Raw genomic sequence first — 25,609 nt, forward strand, 5'->3', positions numbered from 1 at the left:
ATTGTGTTGTAAGAGCGCCTCGTGGGACGAGACGGGCTAGGATACCACGAATTTTTTAGTTATATATTTTTTCTATTCTTTTCTTGGAGTAAAGTTGATTACTGTAACCACAACCACAGAGTTAATAATGTGGTGTAAGGAAAGAAATCTATCACTGATCGTCTCTCACATCCCTGGGAAGCCTAATGTAGAAGCTGACAGGGCAAGCAGACATGACTTCCATGATGACATAGAGTGGTCACTTGACAAGTGTGTTTTTGACAAATTAGTTGGTTTGTGGGGTAAGCCAGACATTGACTTGTTTGCTACAAGGTTGAATGCTAAGCTGCCTTGCTATGTCTCATTGAAAGCAGACCCTGGTGCATTGGCTACTGATGCATTCACAATCAGCTGGTCTGACTATAATTTAATTTACTGTTTCCCACTTTTCAGTATGATTGGGAGAGTTCTGCAAAACATTGCCCAGAGCCAGGTCAGAGCCATCATTGTACTCCCAGACTGGCCAATTTTGGTATCCTCAGATGCTCAAACTGCTGCTCTCTACTCCAGTCAAGATAAAGCTACAGAAATCAACCCTAACACTGCCAGACGACAAGAGCAAGATACACCCACTCTATCCAAAGCTCCAGATGATTGGTTGTCTTGTGTCAGGCAAAGCCTCATTGAGCAAGGTGTAAGGGATGAAGCATTAAATATCATCCTTGACTCTTGGCGAAGTAGCACGCGCAAACAATGCAAATCATCCATCTGTTCCTGGATAGATTTTTGTAAAGATCATCACATATCTGTGATGACACCACCACTACCCAGTTACTGGAATTTTTGACACTTGAATCAAAAAGACTAGGATACAGTGCATTGGGTACAGTACGAAGTGCACTGTCATCATTCATTACCATTGATGGTTTTAAAGTTGGAGAGCATCCGCTTGTCTCCAGGTTCATGACAGGCATTTTTAATAGAAAGCCCTGTTTCCCCAGACATGTGGAAACCTGGGATCCACAGATAGTATTAGACCATCTTCGTTCTTATCCTGATGTAAAAGATATGACTTTGAAACAATTAACACTTAAACTGACAATGCTCATGGCTCTGGTGAGTGCACAAAGAACTCAGACTCTCAAATTGCTGTCTACTGAGAATATGGTTAAAAAACCTGAGGAGTTTACTTTCAGAGTATTGTCATTGCTCAAGCAGTCAAGTGCTGGTGGTGGTTCACAGAGACATCTTGCACCAATTGTGTTTAGACAAATACCCAGATGACAATAAATTATGCGTTTTTACTGTTTTAGAAGAGTATTTAAAGCGAACCACAGCTTTGCGGGGTTCTTGTTCACAATTATTACTTTGTTACACAAAACCATGTGGACCAGCATCAAAAGACACTATCCGTCGCTGGATTAAAGATGTAATGCTGCAAGCTGGCATTGACACAACCTTATTCAAGCCACACTCCACAAGAAGTGCCAGCACCTCAGCTGCCGTGTCAAATAATGTACCCATTAATGACATTTTGATGACTGCTGGTTGGCGTTCAAGTTCAACTTTTGCCAAATATTATAACAAACCTGTTGCCCACACCAATCAATTTGCTGAAGGTGTATTATTAAAACCTTAATAAATAAAAGGTGTGCCTTATTGTTGCACTTGTATATTTGATTTTGAGGCCAAAGACTAGGCTCTAAAATCTCACGTGATCTCTGATTGTATGCAAATGCGAGGTAGAATTGAAAAATTAAACGAGACTTACTTGTAAGTTGAAGTTTGATTGAGATTCAACCGTAGCATTTGCAGGAATGAAGAGATTACATCCCACCCTGCCCTCCCTGTCAATATCATCATTTTGGGTGCCTTTGGACCCCAAAATCGGCTTTAAAGACTGAGCTCATGGTCTCGTGACTTGCTATCTCACGTGATCTCTTCATTCCTGCAAATGCTACAGTAGAATCCCAATCAAACTTCAACTTACACATAAGTCTCGTTTAATTTTTCAATTCTACGTAGTAATGTGGCCAGAGATTAAAGACGACTTAATGAAATGTCTGAATGCCAATTTCGAAAATAAAACATTATCCACTTCGCAAAAACAAATAATCATCACCTTATTAGAAAAGCCAGGTAAAGATAATCGGCGGATTGATTCATGGAGACCAATTAGTTTAATTAACGTCGATGTAAAGATCTGCAGTAAAGCTCATAGTAACAGATTGAAAACAGTACTACCCTATTTAATTCATAGTGATCAGTCAGCGTTCATCAAAGACCGTAGTATTAACGAACCAATACAATTGATACGTGATATTATGAGTTATGTTAAAACACATCGAGAGGAATTATTACTTTTTGCTGCTGATTTTGAGAAAGCTTTTGACTCAATAGAACACAATTTTATAGTAGCAACCCTAAAAAGATTTGGTTTTGGAAGTAATTTAGTCCAATGGATTCAAATATCAATAGAAGAAAATTTTAGCTGCATTGCTAACAATGGATGGGTAACAAATAGCTTTCAAGTTCAGAGAGGTACTAAACAAGGTGACCCTATATCCCCATATATATTTATTTGAGTTATTGAAATATTAGCAATAATGATTCGATCATCTAAAGATATTAAGGGGTTCACAATAATACAAAATGAGATGAAACTTGTATTGTTCGCTGACGACACCACATTTTTTCTTAAAAATTTGACTTCTTTTGAGAAAGTACTGGAACTTTTAAATCAATTCCAGATATTCACATCTCTAAAGATAAATTTGGCTAAGTCTGAAGCAGGATGGCTATTTCGGAATGAAGACCAACTCTCAATAATTCATGGTATCAAAAATATTAATTTTTTAGAAAATGGGATACTAATATTAGGTATATATTTCTCCTACAATGACAAATTTTTCTTTGATAACAATTTTAATAGGATTTTAATAAATTTTTCCACAACACTGTCTAATTGGAAGTCAAGAAATTTAACAATTTTTGGCAAAATTCAAATATTAAAATCGCTGGCACTTCCCAAGTTATATTACACATGCACTAAAGTTTATACTCCAAAAGATTTTATAAAAAATGTGGAAAATACCCTTAAAGATTTGGTATGGAATGGAAAGAAACCAAATATAAAATATAATACACTCATTGGCGATACCTCCTCGGGAGGAGTCAAACTCCCAGATTTTGAAAGCCAGTTAAAAGCATTCCAAATAAAACAGATGATACAGTTAAAATGCAATGACGAACAACATAAACGGTCCTCTATAATACCGTCCTTTTATTTAGAACAATTAGGGGGTCTTAATCAAATTCAAATAAATTTCGATCCCTTGAGAATTCCAGAAAGTTTACCTAAAGTTTATAAAGAATTATTACTGACCTGGGCAGATTTCACAAATACCGATCCCAGCAAAGATCTGACATTAATAAAACAGCAACATTTATGGAATAATAGATACATCCGAATAAGCGATAGTTCAATATACTATAAGGACTTTTCAGATTTAAAAATCAATAAAATTGAAAATCTCTGTGATCTCAATGCAGAATTTAAGTGTATATACGCAAAATCGATTGGTCTAAAAAATAAGGATTATAGACGATGGGCTGGAATAATTGACTCTCTAATAGTTGGAAAATGTATTTAAAAAATACAGATTACTCGGAAAAGTATGAAAATCGAAATGACTGTTTGAAAATCAACAACGAATTTGTACATCAAGCAAAACTTAAAACACATCAAATTTACACAGAAGTTGTTAAAATGAAATTCGTTCCCCCTACATCACAAAAACATTTAAGCGCAAGAATGGTACAAGATCAGCCCTTAAATTGGAATGATATTTATAATAGAATATATAATACTTCAATGGATACGTATCTACGTATGTTTCAGTACAAAATATTAAATAATATCCTATATTTAAATCGCGATTTGCACCGTTTCAAATTGATTGATTACCCCTTCTTTCTGCTCTCTTGTACCGGAAACAATTGACCATCTCTTTGTGGAGTGCATTGAATCTAAAAACTTTTATTTTACCATCAGAGATTGGCTAGAACATTTCAATGTGCAGTTACCTGTTTCTAGTAAATTTAATATAATATTAGGAGTAAACGATATTACAATTAATTTTATAATTTTGATATATAAGATGTCATTGTATAAAGCGAGAGAAAAAGGTAGTATACCATCACTGTCACTATTTTAAAATATTTTAACACATTATGAAAATATAGAAAGGAAAATAGCAAAATCAAAAAATAAGACACAAAAACATCTAAGAAAATGGAAAAAAATCATTAAGGCCTTGAAATCAGGTACAAGGCAAGATTTTTTCTTTTCTCTTTCTGCTTTTCTTTTTTTTTTCTTCTTCTTTTTCTATTATTATCAATTTTTGTTTCTGAATCTTGTATATAATGTTTAATATATCGAAAAGTAAAAACGCTGTAAGTACAGTATTTTAAAATTAAGCAAAACCTAGTAAATTTATGGACTTGTAATTGATTTATTTGTTTAATGATAAATAAAAATGTTAAAAAAAAAATTGTCCAAACCATCCGCAGCCTGTATTTTAAAAAGCTTTTTAAAGCTTGAATCGTTTCGCCAAAACCGCGATGTATACATAACGGCAGCTCTTGTATTAATGATTTTTAATAGTTATTACTATTTTTAAAAGGATTCACCCTGGTAGCTTTGAAAGTGTTGATTCGATACTTGATCGGCTCTATAGCATTGTTAGCCTTTGTAAAACGGAATAAAGAATTGTTTAATACCCTAGACACATGCATTTTTTACTGGGAGAACAGTGAAGTTCATTAAGTCTCCAAACTGAGAAAATATCTAATACGATGGATCAGTTATATATTAAAAAAGCTGTTGTTTGGCCCGTCAGACGGAAGTCAAGAAATGGAAAGGAATTAATGGGAGAGAAATCGTTGTGAAAGTCCATTAAGCAAAAACCAAGAATCTCCTGGGACTGCATTAGGAATGGACAGCTGACGGACATAAAAACTGAAGTGAAGATTCATAAGAGACAATCATTGCTAAAGTGTGTGCCACTTTAGTACTTCCTTAAGGTTCTTCTTAGACATCAAAGCTGTTTTAGTTAATTCGTCACATATAATGCAATATCTTACTCCAGCTTATCTGGCGCAGTATAAGGTATTAATTGAGAGACAACATCACAACTGCATTCAGTAGCTACAAGGGCAGGTTGGATAAAACGCACGATCCTTATAAAAGAACTTTACATTGCAATCAGGGATCAGACTCAACCGACCTCTAATTCGATGTTGAGCAGGCACTGAAACATTGGCTATATATCTCAATTAAGAGCTTCATTAAGGGTCTTCATGCTCATATTCCTTTTAGTTTAAAATATATATATATATATATATACGACTCTTGAGATATTCAACCTAGTGATGCAGAACACGACAACGAATGTCACCGGTATGCCTAAAGCTACATACACAACTTTACCAATAGACCATCGAGTTAAATTTGCAATGGGAATAATCTATTTAGCTGTAAGTATCTATGCTGTTTTGGCTAACTTCTTGTTACTGCATTTCAAGAAGAAACAAGAATATGAAAAAAGAAGCAAGCCCAAGAGAGCATTCAGTAGAAACATCAACGACATCTTCATCCGTAGCCTCGCATGGTCAGATATTTTGTGCGGTGTAATCACCTTCCCGGTCGTCGTCTTAACATTTTTTGCCGACATTTTACGCTACGATTGGATTTGTAAGTCCGTCAGATACGTGAACTTTGTGTTCCCTGTTATAACGGCAATGAATCTTTTCGTTATCGGTATGGAGAGAAATATTGGCATATTTTATCCCTTCATTGCGCCATCTAAACATAGTGTCAAGCGGTTAGTCATTGGAACATGGATTTTAGGAGTTTTAGTTTCATTCTTCCCTTCTGTAGTTTTATTTGGTGCCAACAAACACAATATGGGACCTAACAGCTATACTATAACATGTGTGATAGACACAAACTTAACTCATATCCGTGTAATGGCTATCTGTTATGCTTCCATTCAGTACGTTATCCCAAGCATCATATTGACTATCACGAACATAAAGATCCTTAAATTCCTACGAAGACAAATTCAGCAAACGAAGGAACGAGCCAGCAAAACACCTTTCACTGGAACAAATACTTTCGTAATGCTGATCTTATCCTGCATTCTTCCTTACTTGATCTGCGCTTTGAATGCTGGTTTGAAAGGAATTTTTCAGCCCAAGTTGAGCTACACTATGGACTACATTATCAGGCACCTTTGCGGGTTTCTTGCCTACTCTAATTCCGCTGTCAGTCCGACTGTAATGTTTTACAGTATGCTTGATCTGAGGAGAATGATAAGGGAGTTTTTCGGGGGCACGTGTCGACGTCCGAAAATCTCACGAAGGTGTATCAATTCATCAACCAGTTCAGCCGGAAGTTCAAACTTACAATGAAATAAGTCCCATAACGGAACAAAGAATAAATTTGACTCCACGTAATCGCGATAATCAGGAAGAAGAAGAAGAATTAGAAGATTCATCAGCCAGTACAACCGGAATTCATACGAAAGCTTCGAAGGATTTAAGTGTTCCAGACTCTAGCCAACCTCGCGAGCTTTAAATGAAAGAAGACCCGTGGAAGAAGAGAGAATAAATTTCATTCCACACAATCGCAAGAAGAAGACTCTTGACAACAAAATGATGATAATAAAAGACTTAAAAAACCGTGTTTTGTTCGCACCTGCATTGGTACTTGCTCCAATTCGACCTCTACGAGACTCACAGAGTCACGAGCAAAGCAAGTGAAAAAGTAGGTCGATATTCCCGCGAGCGAATGTGATCCTGGTTGGGCTGCCTGTACTTCATCCATCGCATGTGAAGGGGATGTGTGAGGAGAAATCTATTCAAACTGGCCATCAATCCCACGGGAGATGATTTAATGATATGCAAGAGTATATCTGAAGTAACCTGCAATTGACCTCTTCGGCTTGGGGTAGTGTTGTCCCATTTCAGACCACCTGTCATTCAATTCCCTTGAGAATAATATTCTTTGTTTGAGTTGTATCCATATTCATGTGTCTTCTCATGTGCAACCGAGCGCAAACCTTAAACGAAGAAATGATTCTCTAGGGAATGACATGTGGTCTGAAATGGGAAAACATTACGTCAGAGACGAAGAGGTCTATTAATCCATCGTTATTTCCCCAACGACGTAATGAAGAACATCGAACCTTCGATAACTCCAATGAATATTCTACTGCTTCAAGAAGAGTATTGATAAAGGGTATTGATTGGTGCCGGTTGTGGGAGCGTGGTACATGGATGGTACTATGATCGGGCCAGGGGGTGTTGGAGCTTCATCGGGACACGCCTATCAAGACCCATCGTCCAAGTACCCCCCTCCCCCCCCCCCCCCCCCCCCCCCCCCCCTCCTCCAACCGGCACACGGATCAAACTACGACGACGAAACCAATTGAAAAAAAAAGAATCTTCTAGAGCGTTTTGTTGTCTCGTTAGGAAATGAAAACCAATGACAGCAGAAATAAACTGATTAAGGCAATCATAGCGCCATTGAACTTCTGGAAAATGGCGCTATATAAATGTTAATTATCATTATTATTATTCTTATTCTTATTATTATTATTATTATTAGTAGTAGTAGTAGTAGTAGTAGTAGTAGTAGTAGTAGTAGTAGTAGTAGTAGTAGTAGTAGTAGTAGTAGTAGTAGTAGTAGTAGTAGTAGTAGTGTTTAAAAAACGAGTAGGAGTGTTTTATCAGGTATAAAAGCACGAGGCGTAGCCGAGTGCTTTTATACCTGATAAAACACGATCTACGAGTTTTTTGAACTGCTTAAAACACTCATGCTCAACAATTTATAAGATTTTGGTTCAACTGGAGCCACCATACACGTCACGAACATGGATTTTTATACTTTGATAGAGATTTGACGTCACGGGCATGCGCAACCAGATTCAATAGAAGCTCCCACACGTTGGATATTGCGTGCCAAGGCAAAGACAGGCACGTTAGTCAAAGATCATTAGGGTTGACTATGACCTTGATGAAGCTCTATGTCTTCACCTAAACTTGGATGTATACTTCATCCCTGATGAAGTCATCCTCATAGTATTCGAGAGGTCTGTATATAAAGATCACGTGTCTTTATATAAAGACACATGTGTCTTTATATAAAATCACTTGAATACTAATGAAGAGGAATTTATCCGTTATAAAGGTTCATGCGTGTGACGTGTATGTTGGCTCCAATTGGACCATAAGCTTATAAATTATTAATGAGCGTTTTAATTATTATTATTAGTTGGCCGTGGAGTCCTTCAAGGTGATTGTCTCAGCCCTCTGCTCTTCAATTTAGGCTTCAACACTTTTATTTATTTCATGTTAGATTCAAGTAGATGATTGTAAACTACCTGTAAGCAGTGAGTTTTATGATTGTATATTGCAAAAGAAAAAACAAAACAAAAGCTATAATAAAGTTTCCATTATTATTATTATTATCATCATCGTAATTATTATCATCATCATCATCATCACTATCATTATCATCATCACTATCATCATCATCATCATCACTATCATTATTATTATTATTATTATTATTATCATTATTATTATATATCATTTGTCATTATATTATATCATTGTGAAGAGCTGGACTCGTGTTTTGAGCTATTAATTTATTTTACAAATACGTTTTCATAGATAAATAAGTAAATATTATATATATTTGTTATTTTATATTCATAATCTCTCCCCTTTTGTTTTATAATTATACCAATATTCTTATCACGTCTCATATTATAATGAATTATTAGTTAATAATTATTGTCAATAAAGTTAGTATTATTATTATTATTATTATTATTATTATTATTATTATTATTATTATTATATGCAGGCGTGAGGAAAAACATAATAATTATAATCTATTAACTTGTATTAACTCGTTATTTTCTTCCTATCGTGAAGCATTGGTTCAGTATCAGGCCTTCCTGTCTTGTTGGACCGTAGAACCTCAAGCATGGAAACCCTTATTAACCCAGTGCTTCACGACAGAACCGTACAAGTTACATCTACGACGCCATTCGCGGTCTGGCGCGACATTTCGCATGGCGTTAGTTTATACTGAACATTTTAAGAACATTGTTACAGTTAAATTCCAAGATCTCTGTCTGGATTAAGTCTATTAATATCAGCATCTGCTTTATTATTGTTATACAGTAGTATGAAGTATATGTCAATTAGTTGTTATAGATTTATTTATATTCATATATTCATTTATTTATTCATTCATTCATTCATTAATTTATCCATTTAATTTTTTTATCTATTCATTTATTTATTTATTTTTTTAAAAATCTATTTATTTATTTATTTATTTATTTATTTATTCATTTATTTATAAGCGCAACTTTTATTTTTTTTAAACTAAAATGGTTTTGAATAAATAAGATATTATAAAGCGCAAGTATCTATATAAATATTCAACACTAATGATACTAATAGACTAAATTGAAATACAAATTACGATTAATGAAAATAAATTAGACCGTAAATATAGAACAAGGACGGTGATAAGAAGAATGGAATCTATTTTCTTCATACATACCACAGGGAACCCGGCTATATTTTTTGCTTCTTTTGGAAAAGTAACTTTGCTATTTTTGGGTTTCCTGTGTTGTGATCGGATGTAATCAGATCGGCGCTGTGATCAGATCGGCGCTGTAAACTGATAGCCGATTAAATTCAAATTAATAACCGTTGGTGTTTTGTTTCTTATGGGTCGCCTGTGGTGTGTTTACTAGAGAGTGCGTTACCAACGGTTAGAGAGAGAAATACAGAATAACACGTAAAAGGACAAGCAAGAAGGACAATAAAATGAACATTGTTTAGAGTTAAAGCATTTCAGTTGTATTATACGCTTTTTATTCGTACTATTTTAATTAATTTAATTATAAAGAAGTATTTCCTACATATAGGTTCATCTAAGTAGCAACTATTTAAGTTGATAAGATCAATAAAGGTAGTTATTAACCCGGTTAATAACTATATTTATCAAACTCATGAATAATTCATGAGGAAGACACAACAGAAATCACGACCGTGAAGAGTGTTGTAAATCTGATACAAAACTGTGTTCATTTGCAAAAACTTTAAGTTGGATTTTCTTGGCCAAATTCACTTTAATTTTGAAAATTTTAGCGAAACACAAAGGAACTAACCTAGACATTTGATAAGTCATATACAGTATTCGTGTCCGTGTTGTATCAGATATACAATCACTCGGCTACGCCTCGTGGTTGTATACAGTCAATTCAAAAAACGTTGTCGTCGACCGGCTCAAGCCTACGCGACTGGACCGAAAGGAATATTGGTAAAAATCACTGAAGCGGTTAAATATTCGTTCTGAATTAATTGTTCCCGCTAGTAATAAGATAATAATGGCGAGAAACAATCCATTAAATGTATGTCTTTGGGTTTAGGGAAAGAAAAACAAAGTAGTTATGATTCAGTAAATAATTTCGAAAATATGAAGGCATTAAAAAAACGTCTCCTTCGACACTTCCCGCTCGCCTATGAAGGTTCGTGCTGTAAACCAGGCATAACTAGTCAGATAAAATTATGGAGTCAACTGGGCTTCAATGATTACTACCCAGAGTTCCTTTCAGTCCAGTCGCGAAGGCGGAGATGCATGGTCGACGACAATGTTTTTTGAATTGACTGTATCTGATACAACACGGCCACTCATACTGTATATATTACATAGACCGTTCGCATTTATAATGAGCAACATTTGATAGAAAACCTTCTCAATTGGTAAATAAAATGCTTAATTACCTCGAACGGCGGTCCTCGGGATGTATATGGCTTATTGCCTCCGTTCTCGGTAATTAACTCTTACATATCTTGACCTCGCATTTATAATGAAGGTTATAACAAAAATAAAGCCTTGTTAATGACAACGAAGACCGTGTCAATTGAGAAATAAGATCATTGGGCAGCCAAATCAGCGACCCCCGTTCAAGTTTAAGGAAGTATCGGAAAGTGTTATCCTTTCCCAACTACGCTGTCTTAAAAATGGTAAAGCAGTTGGACTAGATGACATTCATCCACGCTTACTCAAAGATGCTGCGGATATATTGGCAAGGCCTTTAACAAACATCATTAATGCCTCTTTGTCACAGGCCAAGTTTCCAGCTGACTGGAAAGCAGCACGTGTCGTACCCTTGTTCAAGAACGGTAGTGCTAGTGATATGGACAACTATCGTCCCATCTCCATTCTACCTACTATTTCCAAATTTCTTGAAAGGGTGGTCCATAATTAGTTGGTTAATTACCTCCAGGAACACAAGCTCCTAAGTCTTTGCCAGTGTGGTTTTCGTAAAGGACATTCCAGTTTGCTGCTGTTTCCTTTGCTGATACTATTCGCCGAAACATTGACCAGGGCCTTTTAACTGGTGCTGTCTTTGTGGATCTACGTAAGGCGTTTGATACGGTGGATCACATGATTCTACTCCACAAGTTAACAGTTCTTTGGGTAGTTGGTCACGAGAACAAATGATTTGGTGACTATCTATCTGGGCGGTCCCAGGTTGTGGACTTTCATGGTACCCTCTCAGACCATGAACACGTGACCATTGGTGTTCCGCAGGGGTCAATCCTAGGTCCGCTGCTGTTTGTCCTGCATGTTAATGACCTTCCAGACGTAATTCATCACTGCAGCATTCTACTGTATGCAGATGACACTGTATTATTCTTCTCCAGTTCTGATGTCTCTACAATTGAACTGAAGTTGAATGACGAGCTGAATGCTATTGTCTGCTGGCTGAGGGAAAATAGTTTATTCCTGAATGCTACTAAAGACTGACTCTCTGCTATTTGGAACTCATGCAAAGTTGAACAATGTAGATCATTTTAATATTCAAGTCAATGGACAGACCATTAAGCGTGTCTATGAATTTAGATACTTAGGTATCGTAATTATTGACCAACATGTTAGCTGGAATGCTCATGTTAAATACCTCTTGGCTAAGGCTGGTAAAAGAGTCGGTATATTAGGGCGTATTAGGCATAACTTGACAGCGCATTGTGCAAACATTATTTATATGTCATTTATTCGTCCTATTTTAGATTACTGTGATACCGTATACCACTGTTGTGGTGAGGTAAATAGTAAAGACCTAGAAAGGTTGCAAAGACGTGCAGCACGCATAGTTGTTAAGTCCCATGACAGTGATAACGCAATGGACTCCTTAAAGCGGGGAACACTTTCAAGTAGGCGCGACCATCATACTTTTAAACTAGTAAAGAAATGCATAAGTGGCCGCTGTCCGCAATTCTTCATTAATTATTCTAAATTTAATAGTAGTGCTTCCCAGCGCTCAACGAGACAAAGCAATCTTCTACATTTACCTAGGGTAAGAACGGAAATCGCTAAGCGCAGCTTTTATTATTATGGTTGCACAGTTTATAATACATTTTTAACATAGTTATTTCTTCGTCATAATTTTTCTACACGTATTTTTTCACTTTCTTGTTGCTTTATATGATTAATACGTAATTTTATATAGATATACTTCAATTAATATTTAAACATATACTAGGCTACGTGTGATTGGGTCGGGTTTGGGCGTCGAGTTTCGCATGTCTCGAGCCCAATGCAAATGAAATTGTTAGCGTTTGCTCGTTTGCGTTGGATTCGGGGCATGTGGGGTCGACGTCTAACTTCGGCCTTAGTATTATATTTTAGTATCATATTTTAGATCTTATTAACATACTTTGGATTTTATTACTATAGCTTCATATTTTAGCTTTTAACCTAAATTATTTATTATCTTATATTTATTAGGGCTCCTATTGATAGCAGTTATACATTCCATGTAACTGAAGGGATTACAATGTTTAACTAAAAGTGTTCATTCATTCATTCATTCATTCACATCCATGATTGATTTTCACAGGGAGAAAAATAACGAACTAATGACCTCTCAAGTCTTGAACGGTCATATGTCAAGTCATTTTTCTATGTTTCTAACAATTCTATATCTTCATAAAAAATAGCTATAATTATTTTGGAAAAACCCTTTGAAACTTTTGGTGGCTGCAGGCAAGGGCCAATATTTAGCCCAACAAACTACTAAGTGAATGAAATGAAAGGGAATCCAAAGCCAAGGTACTGAAAGACGGCTTATATTGGACTATTTTAGACAGTTTTCTCAAGCAAATGTCAAGAAAAATTGGCTCCCATTTATTTTCCATCGAACTATAGGCGTGGAAAAAAAATACAGTGATCGAGATGCAACACATTGCGCGCGCCGGGCACAAATAACCTCGGCACGGGAAAACGTCACCAAAGTAAAGAAATCCTATTAATTTTATCATTCGACGTCCAACTAACCTGAAATTTTCATAGAATATTTGAGAAGTGAGAGTTTATAAAGCAATTCATTTTTAAGAGGTTATGACGTGTCTATGACGTCATATTCGGCATCTCCTTGTATGGTAATTTCTTATCGTTGATCGCTGTCTTTATCATTTGACTTCATCAGAAGGAGAGTGTTGTGTAAAACATTTCAACGTTTATGGGAACTCGTTACGACGTTTCTTACTAAACATATTAAAGATTAAAGGATTTTGTGACGTCATCCAATTTGACCCCATATTACATTTTAAGATACTCTTAAATGTTGTGGAACGAGTAAAAATTCTGGAACACCTTAGTTTCAATAAACTGAAAATATTTTTGAGCAACACTAATCTGGTACGTACTTAAAATATTATCTTATTCAACTTGATAAAGCTCATCACCAGCTAGATTATTCAATGTAGTACCAAGTGTTGGATGATTTTGATCATACGCCATCTCTTGAATAGTCAATGCTCTCTCGAAACATTTCTGTGCTTCTTCATACTTGCCCAGATGACGGAGGTTCAATCCTAGATTACTCAATGTACTAGCAAGTGTTGGATGATTTTGATCATACGCCATCTCTTGAATAGTCAATGCTCTCTCGAGATATTCTGCGCTTCTTCATACTTGCCTAGATCATGGAGGTTCAATCCTAGATTACTCAATGTAGTAGCAAGTGTTGGACGATTTTGATCATACGCCATCTCGTCAATAGTCAATGCTCTCTCCAGACATTTCTGTGCTTCTTCATACGTGCCCAGATGACGGAGGTTCAATCCTAAATTACTCAATGTACTAGCAAGTGTTGGATGATTTTGATCATACGCCATCTCTTGAATAGTCAATTCTCTCTCCAGACATTTCTGCGCTTCTTCATACTTGCCCAGATCACGGACGTTCGATCCTAGATTACTCAATGTAGTAGCAAGTGTTGGATGATTTTGATCATACGCCATCTCTTGAATAGTCAATGCTCTCTCGAGACATTTCTGTGCTTCTTCATGCTTGCCCAGATCGCGGAGGTTCCATCCTAGATTATTCAATGTAGTAGCAAGTGTTGGATGATTTTGATCATACGCCATCTCTTGAATAGTCAATGCTCTCTCGAAACATTTCTGTGCTTCTTCATACTTGCCCAGATCGCGGAGGTTGAATCCTAGATTACTCAATGTACTAGCAAGTGTTGGATGATTTTGATCATACGCCATCTCTTGAATAGTCAATGCTCTCTCGAGACATTTCTGTGCTTCTTCCTGCTTGCCAAGATCGCGGAGGTTCAATCCTAGATTACTCAATGTAGTAGCAAGTGTTGGATGATTTTGATCATACACCATCTCTTCAATAGTCAATGCTCTCTCGAGACATTTCTGCGCTTCTTCATACTTGCCTAGATCATGGAGGTTCAATCCTAGATTACTCAATGTAGTAGCAAGTGTTGGATGATTTTGATCATACGCCATCTCTTCAATAGTCAATGCTCTCTCGAGACATTTCTGTGCTTCTTCATACGTGCCTAGATCATGGAGGTTCAATCCTAGATTACTCAATGTAGTAGCAAGTGTTGGATGATTTTGATCATATGCCATCTCTTCAATAGTCAATGCTCTCTCGAGACATTTCTTTGCTTCTTCATACGTGCCCAGATTACGGAGGTTCAATCCTAGATTACTCAATGTACTAGCAAGTGTTGGATGATTTTGATCATACGCCATCTCTTGAATAGTCAATGCTCTCTCGAGATATTCTGCGCTTCTTCATACTTGCCTAGATCATGGAGGTTCAATCCTAGATTACTCAATGTAGTAGCAAGTGTTGGATGATTTTGATCATACGCCATCTCTTCAATAGTCAATGCTCTCTCCAGACATTTCTGTGCTTCTTCATACGTGCCCAGATGACGGAGGTTCAATCCTAAATTACTCAATGTACTAGCAAGTGTTGGATGATTTTGATCATACGCCATCTCTTGAATAGTCAATTCTCTCTCCAGACATTTCTGCGCTTCTTCATACTTGCCCAGATAACGGACGTTCGATCCTAGATTACTCAATATAATAGCAAGTGTTGGATGATTTTGATCATACGCCATCTCTTCAATAGTCAATGCTCTCTCGAGACATTTCTGTGCTTCTTCATGCTTGCCCAGATCGCGGAGGTTCCATCCTAGATTATTCAATGTAGTAGCAAGTGTTGGATGATTTTGATCATACGCCATCTCTTGAATAGTCAATGCTCTCTCGAAACATTTCTGTGCTTCTTCATACTTGCCCAGATCGCGGAGGTTGAATCCTAGATTACTCAATGTACTAGCAAGTGTTGGATGATTTTGATCATACGCCATCTCTTGAATAGTCAATGCTCTCTCGAGACATTTCTGTGCTTCTTCCTGCTTGCCCAGATCGCGGAGGTTCAATCCTAGATTACTCAATGTAGTAGCAAGTGTTGGATGATTTTGATCATACGCCATCTCTTCAATAGTCAATGCTCTCTCGAGACATTTCTGCGCTTCTTCGTACTTGCCAAGATCATGGAGGTTCAATCCTAGATTACTCAATGTAGTAGCAAGTGTTGGATGATTTTGATCATACGCCATCTCTTCAATAGTCAATGCTCTCTCGAGACATTTCTGTGCTTCTTCATACGTGCCTAGATCATGGAGGTTCAATCCTAGATTACTCAATGTAGTAGCAAGTGTTGGATGATTTTGATCATATGCCATCTCTTCAATAGTCAATGCTCTCTCGAGACATTTCTGTGCTTCTTCATACGTGCCCAGATGACGGAGGTTCAATCCTAGATTACTCAATGTACTAGCAAGTGTTGGATGATTTTGATCATACGCCATCTCTTGAATAGTCAATTCTCTCTCCAGACATTTCTGCGCTTCTTCATACTTGCCCAGATCACGGAGGTTCGATCCTAGATTACTCAATATAATAGCACGTGTTGGATGATTTTGATCATACGCCATCTCTTGAATAGTCAATGCTCTCTCGAGACATTTCTGTGCTTCTTCATACGTGCCCAGATGACGGAGGTTCAATCCTAGATTACTCAATGTACTAGCAAGTGTTGGATGATTTTGATCATACGCCATCTCTTGAATAGTCAATGCTCTCTCCAGACATTTCTGCGCTTCTTCATACTTGCCCAGATCACGGAGGTTCGATCCTAGATTACTCAATATAATAGCAAGTGTTGGATGATTTTGATCAAACGCCATCTCTTGAATAGTCAATGCTCTCTCGAGACATTTCTGTGCTTCTTCATGCTTGCCCAGATCGCGGAGGTTCCATCCTAGATCATTCAATGTAGTAACAAGTGTTGGATGATTTTGATCATACGCCATCTCTTGAATAGTCAATGCTCTCTCGAAACATTTCTGTGCTTCTTCATACTTGCCCAGATCGCGGAGGTTGAATCCTAGATTACTCAATGTAGTAGCAAGTTTGGATGATTTTGATCATACGCCATCTCTTCAATATTCAATGCTCTCTCGAGATATTTCTGCGCTTCTTCATACTTGCCCAGATAACGGGGGTTCAATGCTAGATTACTCAATGTAGTAGCAAGTGTTGGATGATTTTGATCATACGCCATCTATTGAATAGTCAATGCTCTCTCGAGATATTGCTGCGCCTCTTCATGCTTGCCCAGATCATGGAGGTTAATTCCTAGGTTACTCAATGTAGTAGCAAGTGTTGGATGATTGTTATCATACGCCATCTCTTGAATAGTCAATGTTCTCAAAAGACATTTCTGTGCTTCTTCATACTTGCCCAGATCACGCAGGTTCGATCCTTGATTACTCAATATAATAGAAAGTGTTGGATGATTTTGATCATACGCCACCTCTTGAATAGTCAATGCTCTCTCTAGACATTTCTGTGCTTCTTCATGCTTGTCCAGATCGAGGAGGTTCCATCCTAGATTATTCAATGTAGTAGCAAGTGTTGGATGATTTTGATCATACGCCATCTCATCAATATTCAATGCTCTCTCCAGACATTTCTGTGCTTCTTCATACTTGCCCAGATAATGGAGTTTCAATCCTAGATTACTCAATGTACTAGCAAGTGTTGGATGATTTTGATCATACGCCATCTCTTGAATAGTCAATGCTCTCTCGAGACATTTCTGTGCTTCTTCATACTTGCCCAGATGACGGAGGTTCAATCCTACATTACTCAATGTACTAGCAAGTGTTGGATGATTTTGATCATACGCCATCTCTTCAATAGTCAATGCTCTCTCGAGACATTTCTGTGCTTCTTCATGCTTGCTCAGATCGCGGAGGTTCCATCCTAGATTATTCAATGTAGTAGCAAGTGTTGGATGATTTTGATCATACGCCATCTCTTGAATAGTCAATGCTCTCTCGAAACATTTCTAGGCTTCTTCATACTTGCCCAGATCGCGGAGGTTGAATCCTAGATTACTCAATGTAGTAGCAAGTTTTGGATGATTTTGATCATACGCCATCTCTTCAATATTCAATGCTCTCTCGAGATATTTCTGCGCTTCTTCATACTTGCCCAGATAACGGGGGTTCAATGCTAGATTACTCAATGTAGTAGCAAGGGTTGGATGATTTTGATCATACGCCATTTCTTGAATAGTCAATGCTCTCTCGAGATATTGCTGCGCCTCTTCATGCTTCCCCAGATCATGGAGGTTAATTCCTAGCTTACTCAATGTAGTAGCAAGTGTTGGATGATTGTTTTCATACGCCATCTCTTGAATAGTCAATGGTCTCTCGAGACATTTCTGCGCTTCTTCATACTTGCCCAGATCACGGAGGTTCGATCCTTGATTACTCAATATAATAGAAAGTGTTGGATGATTTTGATCATACGCCATCTCTTGAATAGTCAATGCTCTCTCGAGACATTTCTGTGCTTCTTCATGCTTGTCCAGATCGAGGAGGTTCCATCCTAGATTATTCAATGTACTAGCAAGTGTTGTATGATTTTGATCATACGCCATCTCTTCAATAGTCAATGCTCTCTCGAGACATTTCTGTGCTTCTTCATATTTGCCCAGATAACGGAGGTTCAATCCTAGATTACTCAATGTACTAGCAAGTGTTGGATGATTTTGATCATACGTCATCTCTTCAATAGTCAATGCTCTCTCCAGACATTTCTGTGCTTCTTCATATTTGCCCAGATAACGGAGGTTCAATCCTAGATTACTCAATGTAGTAGCAAGTGTTGGATGATTACCATGATATAATTCTTTTATCATTAGTAATGTTTCAAAAAATGTTTTCGCAGCTTCGTGCATAGCGTGGGTTTGGCAGACGTTTCCCGTCGCATTGAAGCAAAAGACGTATTCGTTGTATTCTTGTTCAAAATTCGTTTTCGGTTTTTTTGGCGATAAAGATTCCGTTGTAAATTTGGTTAAATGTTTTGAGAGGTGCATAAAATGCACTGCTACAAATTTTGTTGTTGTAATGTGATTGACGTTGTCTACATCAAAGGCGTTTAAAAGTGCTGAAAAGGCATTAATTACGTTTACCAATAAATGAAAGTCTTCTTTTTTGCTCTTGTATAGAACAATATCTTGTAGACAGCTATGTACAACTTGATGTATACCAATCTCTTTTGACTGGTTTTCGGAAACATTTAGAATAAGTGAAGATGAAAAGACAGTGGCGGCCACGAGATCTTCGTCTTGACCTGTCATGCAACGTGTTACATATTGTACGACATATTCCAAGGGTATCCGCTCAGGGCCCAACGCAGACAAGAACTGAAAAGCATGCATCATAACCATGTCTGCAGCCATTTCTTTTTCTAAGGCCAACTTGACTGCTGCAGTCATCGATTGAGGGTAAGTTACGCTAATTGTTTTATATTCCCCTTCAGTCGCTTCTCGCTTGCCTTGTTGAATCTTCTGTAAATATTCTTCCCATGACATTGAAGTTACATCACTTACACGCTTCATGTAAGTTGCTGTACACGCTAGTGCTAGTGGCTGGAAATCTAGAGCCTTCGCAATTCGTAAAATGCATTCTTTATTTGAAGCAACGCCCGATATTTCAGAAAGTGTTTTTACCGCTTCATCAGGTTTCATACCGCGACTAATGGATAAATGGTAAGTGTGCGAATTATTGGCACCAATGGATCGACTGTCTTGTGTGGTAAAAAGTATCTGACCACTGCCCTCCTTCTTCTCTCCCGCTTGTGGTAAGAATCTGAAGACTGATTTAACGTCTGTGACGTTATCCACAATCAAGAGCCATGAAGAATACTTTCGCAGTTTGGGAGCTAAAAGAGTTTTAAGATGAATAAGTTTGTCTTCCGGAGAAAGATCTTTTGATGTTCCAATACTCGTAGTAGATTTCTCATCACAGTTTAAAGTAATTGCAAGTTCAATATATGATTGTATTAATGTGTCTGTACTGGATGCGTTTACGGCGAACACAAACTTTACTTGATCTGTCACGTTATCAGGAACATCATCGAAAACACTCTCACCTATCTGCCTTGCTATTTCACTTTTGCCACAGCCAGGATTCCCAGACAGATAAACAACAGTTATTTCATTTATTTTTGTGCTTCTCAACTTTTTCATCTCTTGTATTATCTCATTCATTTCGCTTGAACGATCGATAACTTCGTGGGATGGTTTGGGTGGCAAAACGCAAAACGATCGTGGTTCCTCGTTACGTATTTTCTCCTTTTCTAACTGTTGCTGAGTGAGACGTAGTTCCTTTGTAGGAAATGTTTTCTGGTTTTTGATTGCCTCTATACCAGCAGTGTCTAGTTTTAGGGCGATAAAATCATCTATTACCGTTTGGATAGAGGTTTGAAAATCCCTTTCTTTTAACTTTCCATCAGACACATGAGCAAAGACTTTATTACGGAACTGACGTAAATCATCCACGCATTTCTTAACAACGGGATCGAGACCCTTGCCAATACTATCTGAATAAAGAATGGCAACAAAAAGACTGGTACAGTCCCATTCAAGTCTATTGCCATTTCTCAGAATTAAAATTTCTTGTGAATTTCTCTTACGACTTTTAGAAGATTCCATGCTGTACAAATCAATGCCATTCTTAGCCGTATCTTGCCAATGGCCGTGTGTCGCCTGGTAATGAGTGTCCCATAATTGTTTGAAGACTACTCGTAGTCCGTCAACAATGATTCGATTGGTGACGTTGCAAATCCTGAAGTAGTTAAGTTCTTCTGTGGAATATTCTTGTGCTGCGGCCATCTGCAATAACAATACAATCCCAGTCAACAAATAATAAAGTACGAGTCAACAAAAGACAATACGAATTTCTTTTAAAAATCACTCCATTGTATTTTCTTCATGAATATTATAACTGTATACATACATTAAAAACATCAAACAGCTGCATCGCTTACATTTGGACAAATTAAAAACCATCGAAAATTAACCAATGTCGAAAATGGTTCTATGGTCGAACATTTTTAAGTCTGAAAGCTATTTATTGACAGTATTTAACTTGCTTCATCTTTACCACTACTTGTCTAATTAGAAATAGTTTAGAAAAACTTTTTCCAACCCTTTCAGTTCAAACTCCTTTTGACCTGAAAGAGCACCCAAGCCCTGTAGCTCGTTATAAAGAATGACCTATTAAGTCATTACTATTTCGAAAATAAGAGACTTTACTTGTCCAGTAGGTCATAGTCATAGTGTGTCCACCTCTACAACTGTTACACACAAAAGTAGTGTTGTAACATGTGTCCACCTTTACAACTGTTACACACAACAGTGATGTTGTACCATGTGTCCACCTGTAAAACTGTTATACACAACAGTGGTGTTGTACCATGTGTCCACCTCTACAACTGTTACACACAACAGTGGTGTTGTACCATGTGTCCACCTGTAAAACTGTTACACACAACAGTAGTGTTGTACCATTTGTTCACCTGTAAAACTGTTACACACAACTGTGGTGTTGTACCATGTGTCCACCTCTAACTGGTACACACAACAGTGGTGTTGTACCATGTGTCCACCTCTAAAACTGTTACACACAACAGTAGTGTTGTACCATTTGTCCACCTGTAAAACTGTTACACACAACTGTGGTGTTGTACCATGTGTCCACCTATAACTGTTACACACAACAGTGGTGTTGTACCATGTGTCCACCTCTAAAACTGTTATACATAACAGTGGTGTTGTACCATGTGTCCACCTGTACAACTGTTACACACAACAGTGGTGTTGTAACATGTGTCCACCTTTACAACTGTTACACACAACAGTGGTGTTGTACCATGTGTCCACCTGTAAAACTGTTATACACAACAGTGGTGTTGTACCATGTGTCCACCTCTACAACTGGTACACACAACAGTGGTGTTGTACCATGTGTCCACCTGTAAAACTGTTACACACAACAGTAGTGTTGTACCATTTGTTCACCTGTAAAACTGTTACACACAACTGTGGTGTTGTACCATGTGTCCACCTCTAACTGGTACACACAACAGTGGTGTTGTACCATGTGTCCACCTCTAAAACTGTTACACACAACAGTAGTGTTGTACCATTTGTCCACCTGTAAAACTGTTACACACAACTGTGGTGTTGTACCATGTGTCCACCTCTAACTGGTACACACAACAGTGGTGTTGTACCATGTGTCCACCTCTAAAACTGTTAGACATAACAGTGGTGTTGTCCCATGTGTCCACCTGTACAACTGTTACACACAACAGTGGTGTTGTAACATGTGTCCACCTTTACAACTGTTACACACAACAGTGGTGTTGTACCATGTGTCCACCTGTAAAACTGTTATACACAACAGTGGTGTTGTACCATGTGTCCACCTGTACAACTGTTACACACAACAGTGGTGTTGTACCATTTGTCCACCTGTAAAACTGTTACACACAACAGTAGTGTTGTACCATTTGTTCACCTGTAAAACTGTTACACACAACTGTGGTGTTGTACCATGTGTCCACCTCTAACTGGTACACACAACAGTGGTGTTGTACCATGTGTCCACCTCTAAAACTGTTACACACAACAGTGGTGTTGTACCATTTGTCCACCTGTAAAACTGTTACACACAACTGTGGTGTTGTACCATGTGTCCACCTCTAACTGGTACACACAACAGTGGTGTTGTACCATGTGTCCACCTCTAAAACTGTTATACATAACAGTGGTGTTGTACCATGTGTCCACCTGTACAACTGTTACACACAACAGTGGTGTTGTAACATGTGTTCACCTGTACAACTGTTACACACAACAGTGGTGTTGTAACATGTGTTCACCTGTACAATTGGGTACACACAAAATGTGAAGTATTCGAAAAAGTTTCATAGAGTACAAACACTATAAGTGTGTAACGTAAATACCACTAAATACTTCTAAATTATGCTAATCCTATTGTTTTATATTGTTTAATTAGCACTATTTACTACTAAATAGTGCAAAGTGTTGCACACTTTTAGTGTTTGTACTCTAGTGTCACCCTTTGCTTTCTGATCTGCTCATTATGATGCATTCACTTTGCATTAAAAATAATTCTGGAATATTCTGCCAAAACTCCCGCGGTATGACCCCGAGGCGTCAAAAACAAAAACTAAACAAAAACAAAAAAACAAAAAAAAAATCGAAAATAAATGTACAATGCAAAAAAAAAATTAGACTCTCTACTTTTTGTATAAAAAAATAATTTAAGTTTAGATCCATTTGTCCAAAATATTAATAATCTATTACAATGTTTTGTCTGTGACGTTATGCATGACAGGTATTTAGATTGGCAAAGCGTTTTTTTTTATCATACTTTGGTTAATAAAATTACTCTGAAATAGTGAAGTTATTTTAAACTTTTTCCACAGATCCCCAATATGAACTGCATTCGATAATCAAAAATACAAAAATGAAATATGTTATAATTTATCAGTTACCATAAGGCTTCCAGTGCAAGCTATGGAGAATGCATGGCTGATTAGACTGTAAACTTTTATACAAAAGAGCTGTTACGGTGTGTGATTACGTTGACCTTTTCAAATTATGACAGGTTAACAATCCACCAAGATATTATTAGAACTAAAGTAAGATCATTACTATTTGACTAAGCTCAGTCAAATATGAAGATCAATGCCGGCTAGCACTATTATAGTGTATACACTTATTTCATTATAAAGTTAGCCACCTGAAAAGCTACAAAACTGAGACCGTCAAGGATCATGGGTAGATACATTTTACATGTTTTAACCACTTGATAACTGTTGATGGACTTGAGATCTTCTATCAGTTACGAGTTCACCTCCTCTGAGCATCCTCAACTGCTGTAGCTTGTGTCAAAAGCTTTACTTGTTGGATATAAAACATTTCCCCATGATTCTTAGGGATCACAGCTTTCTAGGTTTTTGGTGACTAACTTTATTGAAATAAGTATATAGTGTAAAAAACAATATGAGTAAAGATGAAGAACACCAGATTGCTAAATAGAATCTATTACTATTATTATTATCTATTTATCATTATTCCCGTACGTACTCGGGTTTCCATTTGTGTAGAGTTGTCTGTTAATATTTTCTCCTGTGCTTCGAGAGTTTTTTCTTCCGATTCTTCAGATTTCCTCCCTCCGCAAAAATGAATTTCTAAATTCACTGAATTTAAGTGGATGAATAGCTACTCAGTAGATATGCCCTTGTTAAATGCCATTAATTTATTTTATTTTATAATTATTTAATAGAAGTATTCAAATCTTTAATGAATTTTGTTCCATGTTTTCCTGTCTGGTTGTGGTATATTTAATTCTTTTTAGTAAGTTTTTCTTGTTTTTTCGTTTTCTCTTCTGTGTTCAAGGTTTTTTCTACGTTTTTCCTTCGCAAAAATCTTAATCTGGCCTTTGGCAGGGGAGCCTGAGCTGTGAAATCACTCTCAAAATGTTCAAAGTTATACAAATTACATGGTTGGCTTTCAATGCTTGTATCAAGGACTGAATCCGGCGAGATCCTAATCACACCTTACCTTCACTCCAAGATGTTCAGTTTAACTTTAAGCACCTCTAACTAGATGCCTTGGTAAGTTTTCTTCGGTTTTCTAGAAGTGAAAACACACAACAACGAGTATTGTTTTTGAACGAGTCAACTTCGAGCCCGAGTCAACTTCGAGCCATGAGTCAACAACGAGTCACATGTGTTTTGAGTATCTTTCTAACCATATTTACGAACGAACATGAATGTTTGTCTGAATTAAGGATTGATTCGAAAAACCGCTGACCCAAGTACCCCAAATTTGAGGCAACGTAGGGCTTATTCCTGTGTCCGTGTGAATTTTAATAAAATCCACTGAAACTTCTACAGCGTGTTTGGTTGTTCTTAGAGATTGAACGAAATTCGCTCAGAGTGAAGCCAAGAACAACCAAAACACGCTGTAGAAGTTTCAGTGGATTTTATTAAAATTCAATGAACGAAAATGAAGATTTATGAAGTCCCATATGTTTAATAAGTTAATTAAACGTTAGCTTAAAAGTATTTTGATTAGTTTTGTATTCCTTTTCAAAATGAAATACAAATGTTGACCCTGAAAAGTTTCTATAAAACTCATGAAATTATTCATGTGACTCGTTGTTGACGTTGTTGATCAAATCATATCTCACGAGTGAGGGCAGCGAACGAGTGAGATATCTAAGTTGAACACGAGAAGATAAGATTCGTATCTCCAAGCGGCCATGTAATGTTCTGTTTATTATATAGATATCGATGAAACTTAAATAAAACAAAAGCCCAAAAAATAAAATAGCAAGCCGATTCAACAGCGATATCTTCACGTGAGAAAGATATGGTATTTTCCACTGGTGAAAGATATCAAGTTTTCGACACTAGAGAAAACAGTGGTATTTCATCGATATCTATATAATACGTGTTGTTATCTCTTCCTGAGCAAAATCTAAATCATTTGAACTTTGATATTCAAACTCAACTATCGCTAATAAATGGATTTCTTACCTGGAAGTACATTCCCTTGTGCAAATTGAGAAGCTTGGCTTTTTTTCTCGACAAAAATACATATAATGTTTGGCATATGATGTCGCAATAGCCAACTTCGTCAATTTAATTTGGTTGAGTGATCAAGCATCAAATATTTTGGGTGGAGGCTCTGGGAAGCAATAATAGAATAGCATCATTGTTTTGAATCAACCCCGGAGCTAGCCTCGATATA

The 25,609-nt window shown here is 37.0% G+C and overlaps 2 protein-coding genes and 1 pseudogene across 2 annotated transcripts; 2 read left to right on the forward strand and 1 right to left on the reverse strand.

Annotated features, from left to right (window-relative positions):
- The first annotated feature begins 127 nt into the window (after positions 1 to 127).
- Positions 128 to 1,618, forward strand: LOC148912566 (uncharacterized; annotated as a pseudogene).
- A 3,794-nt stretch (positions 1,619 to 5,412) lies between these two features.
- On the forward strand, positions 5,413 to 6,453 carry LOC148912567 (galanin receptor 2a-like). Its single transcript, XM_089027211.1, has one exon. It carries the CDS (start codon positions 5,413 to 5,415, stop codon positions 6,451 to 6,453), a length of 1,041 nt encoding a protein of 346 aa, XP_088883337.1.
- A 6,790-nt stretch (positions 6,454 to 13,243) lies between these two features.
- LOC148912568 (uncharacterized) lies at positions 13,244 to 25,609 on the reverse strand. Its single transcript, XM_089027212.1, is given in 5 exon segments — positions 13,244 to 15,152; positions 15,155 to 16,889; positions 17,822 to 20,650; positions 24,416 to 24,487; positions 25,396 to 25,609. Coding segments are annotated over 3 exon segments (5,700 nt in total). The 5' UTR covers positions 24,416 to 24,487; positions 25,396 to 25,609; the 3' UTR covers positions 13,244 to 14,016.

This window comes from Actinia tenebrosa, unplaced genomic scaffold (genome assembly GCF_029948245.1).
Source record: "Actinia tenebrosa isolate PJP-AT-01 unplaced genomic scaffold, QUT_ActTen_1.0 PGA_scaffold11__36_contigs__length_13525064, whole genome shotgun sequence".
Lineage (NCBI taxonomy): Eukaryota > Metazoa > Cnidaria > Anthozoa > Actiniaria > Actiniidae > Actinia > Actinia tenebrosa.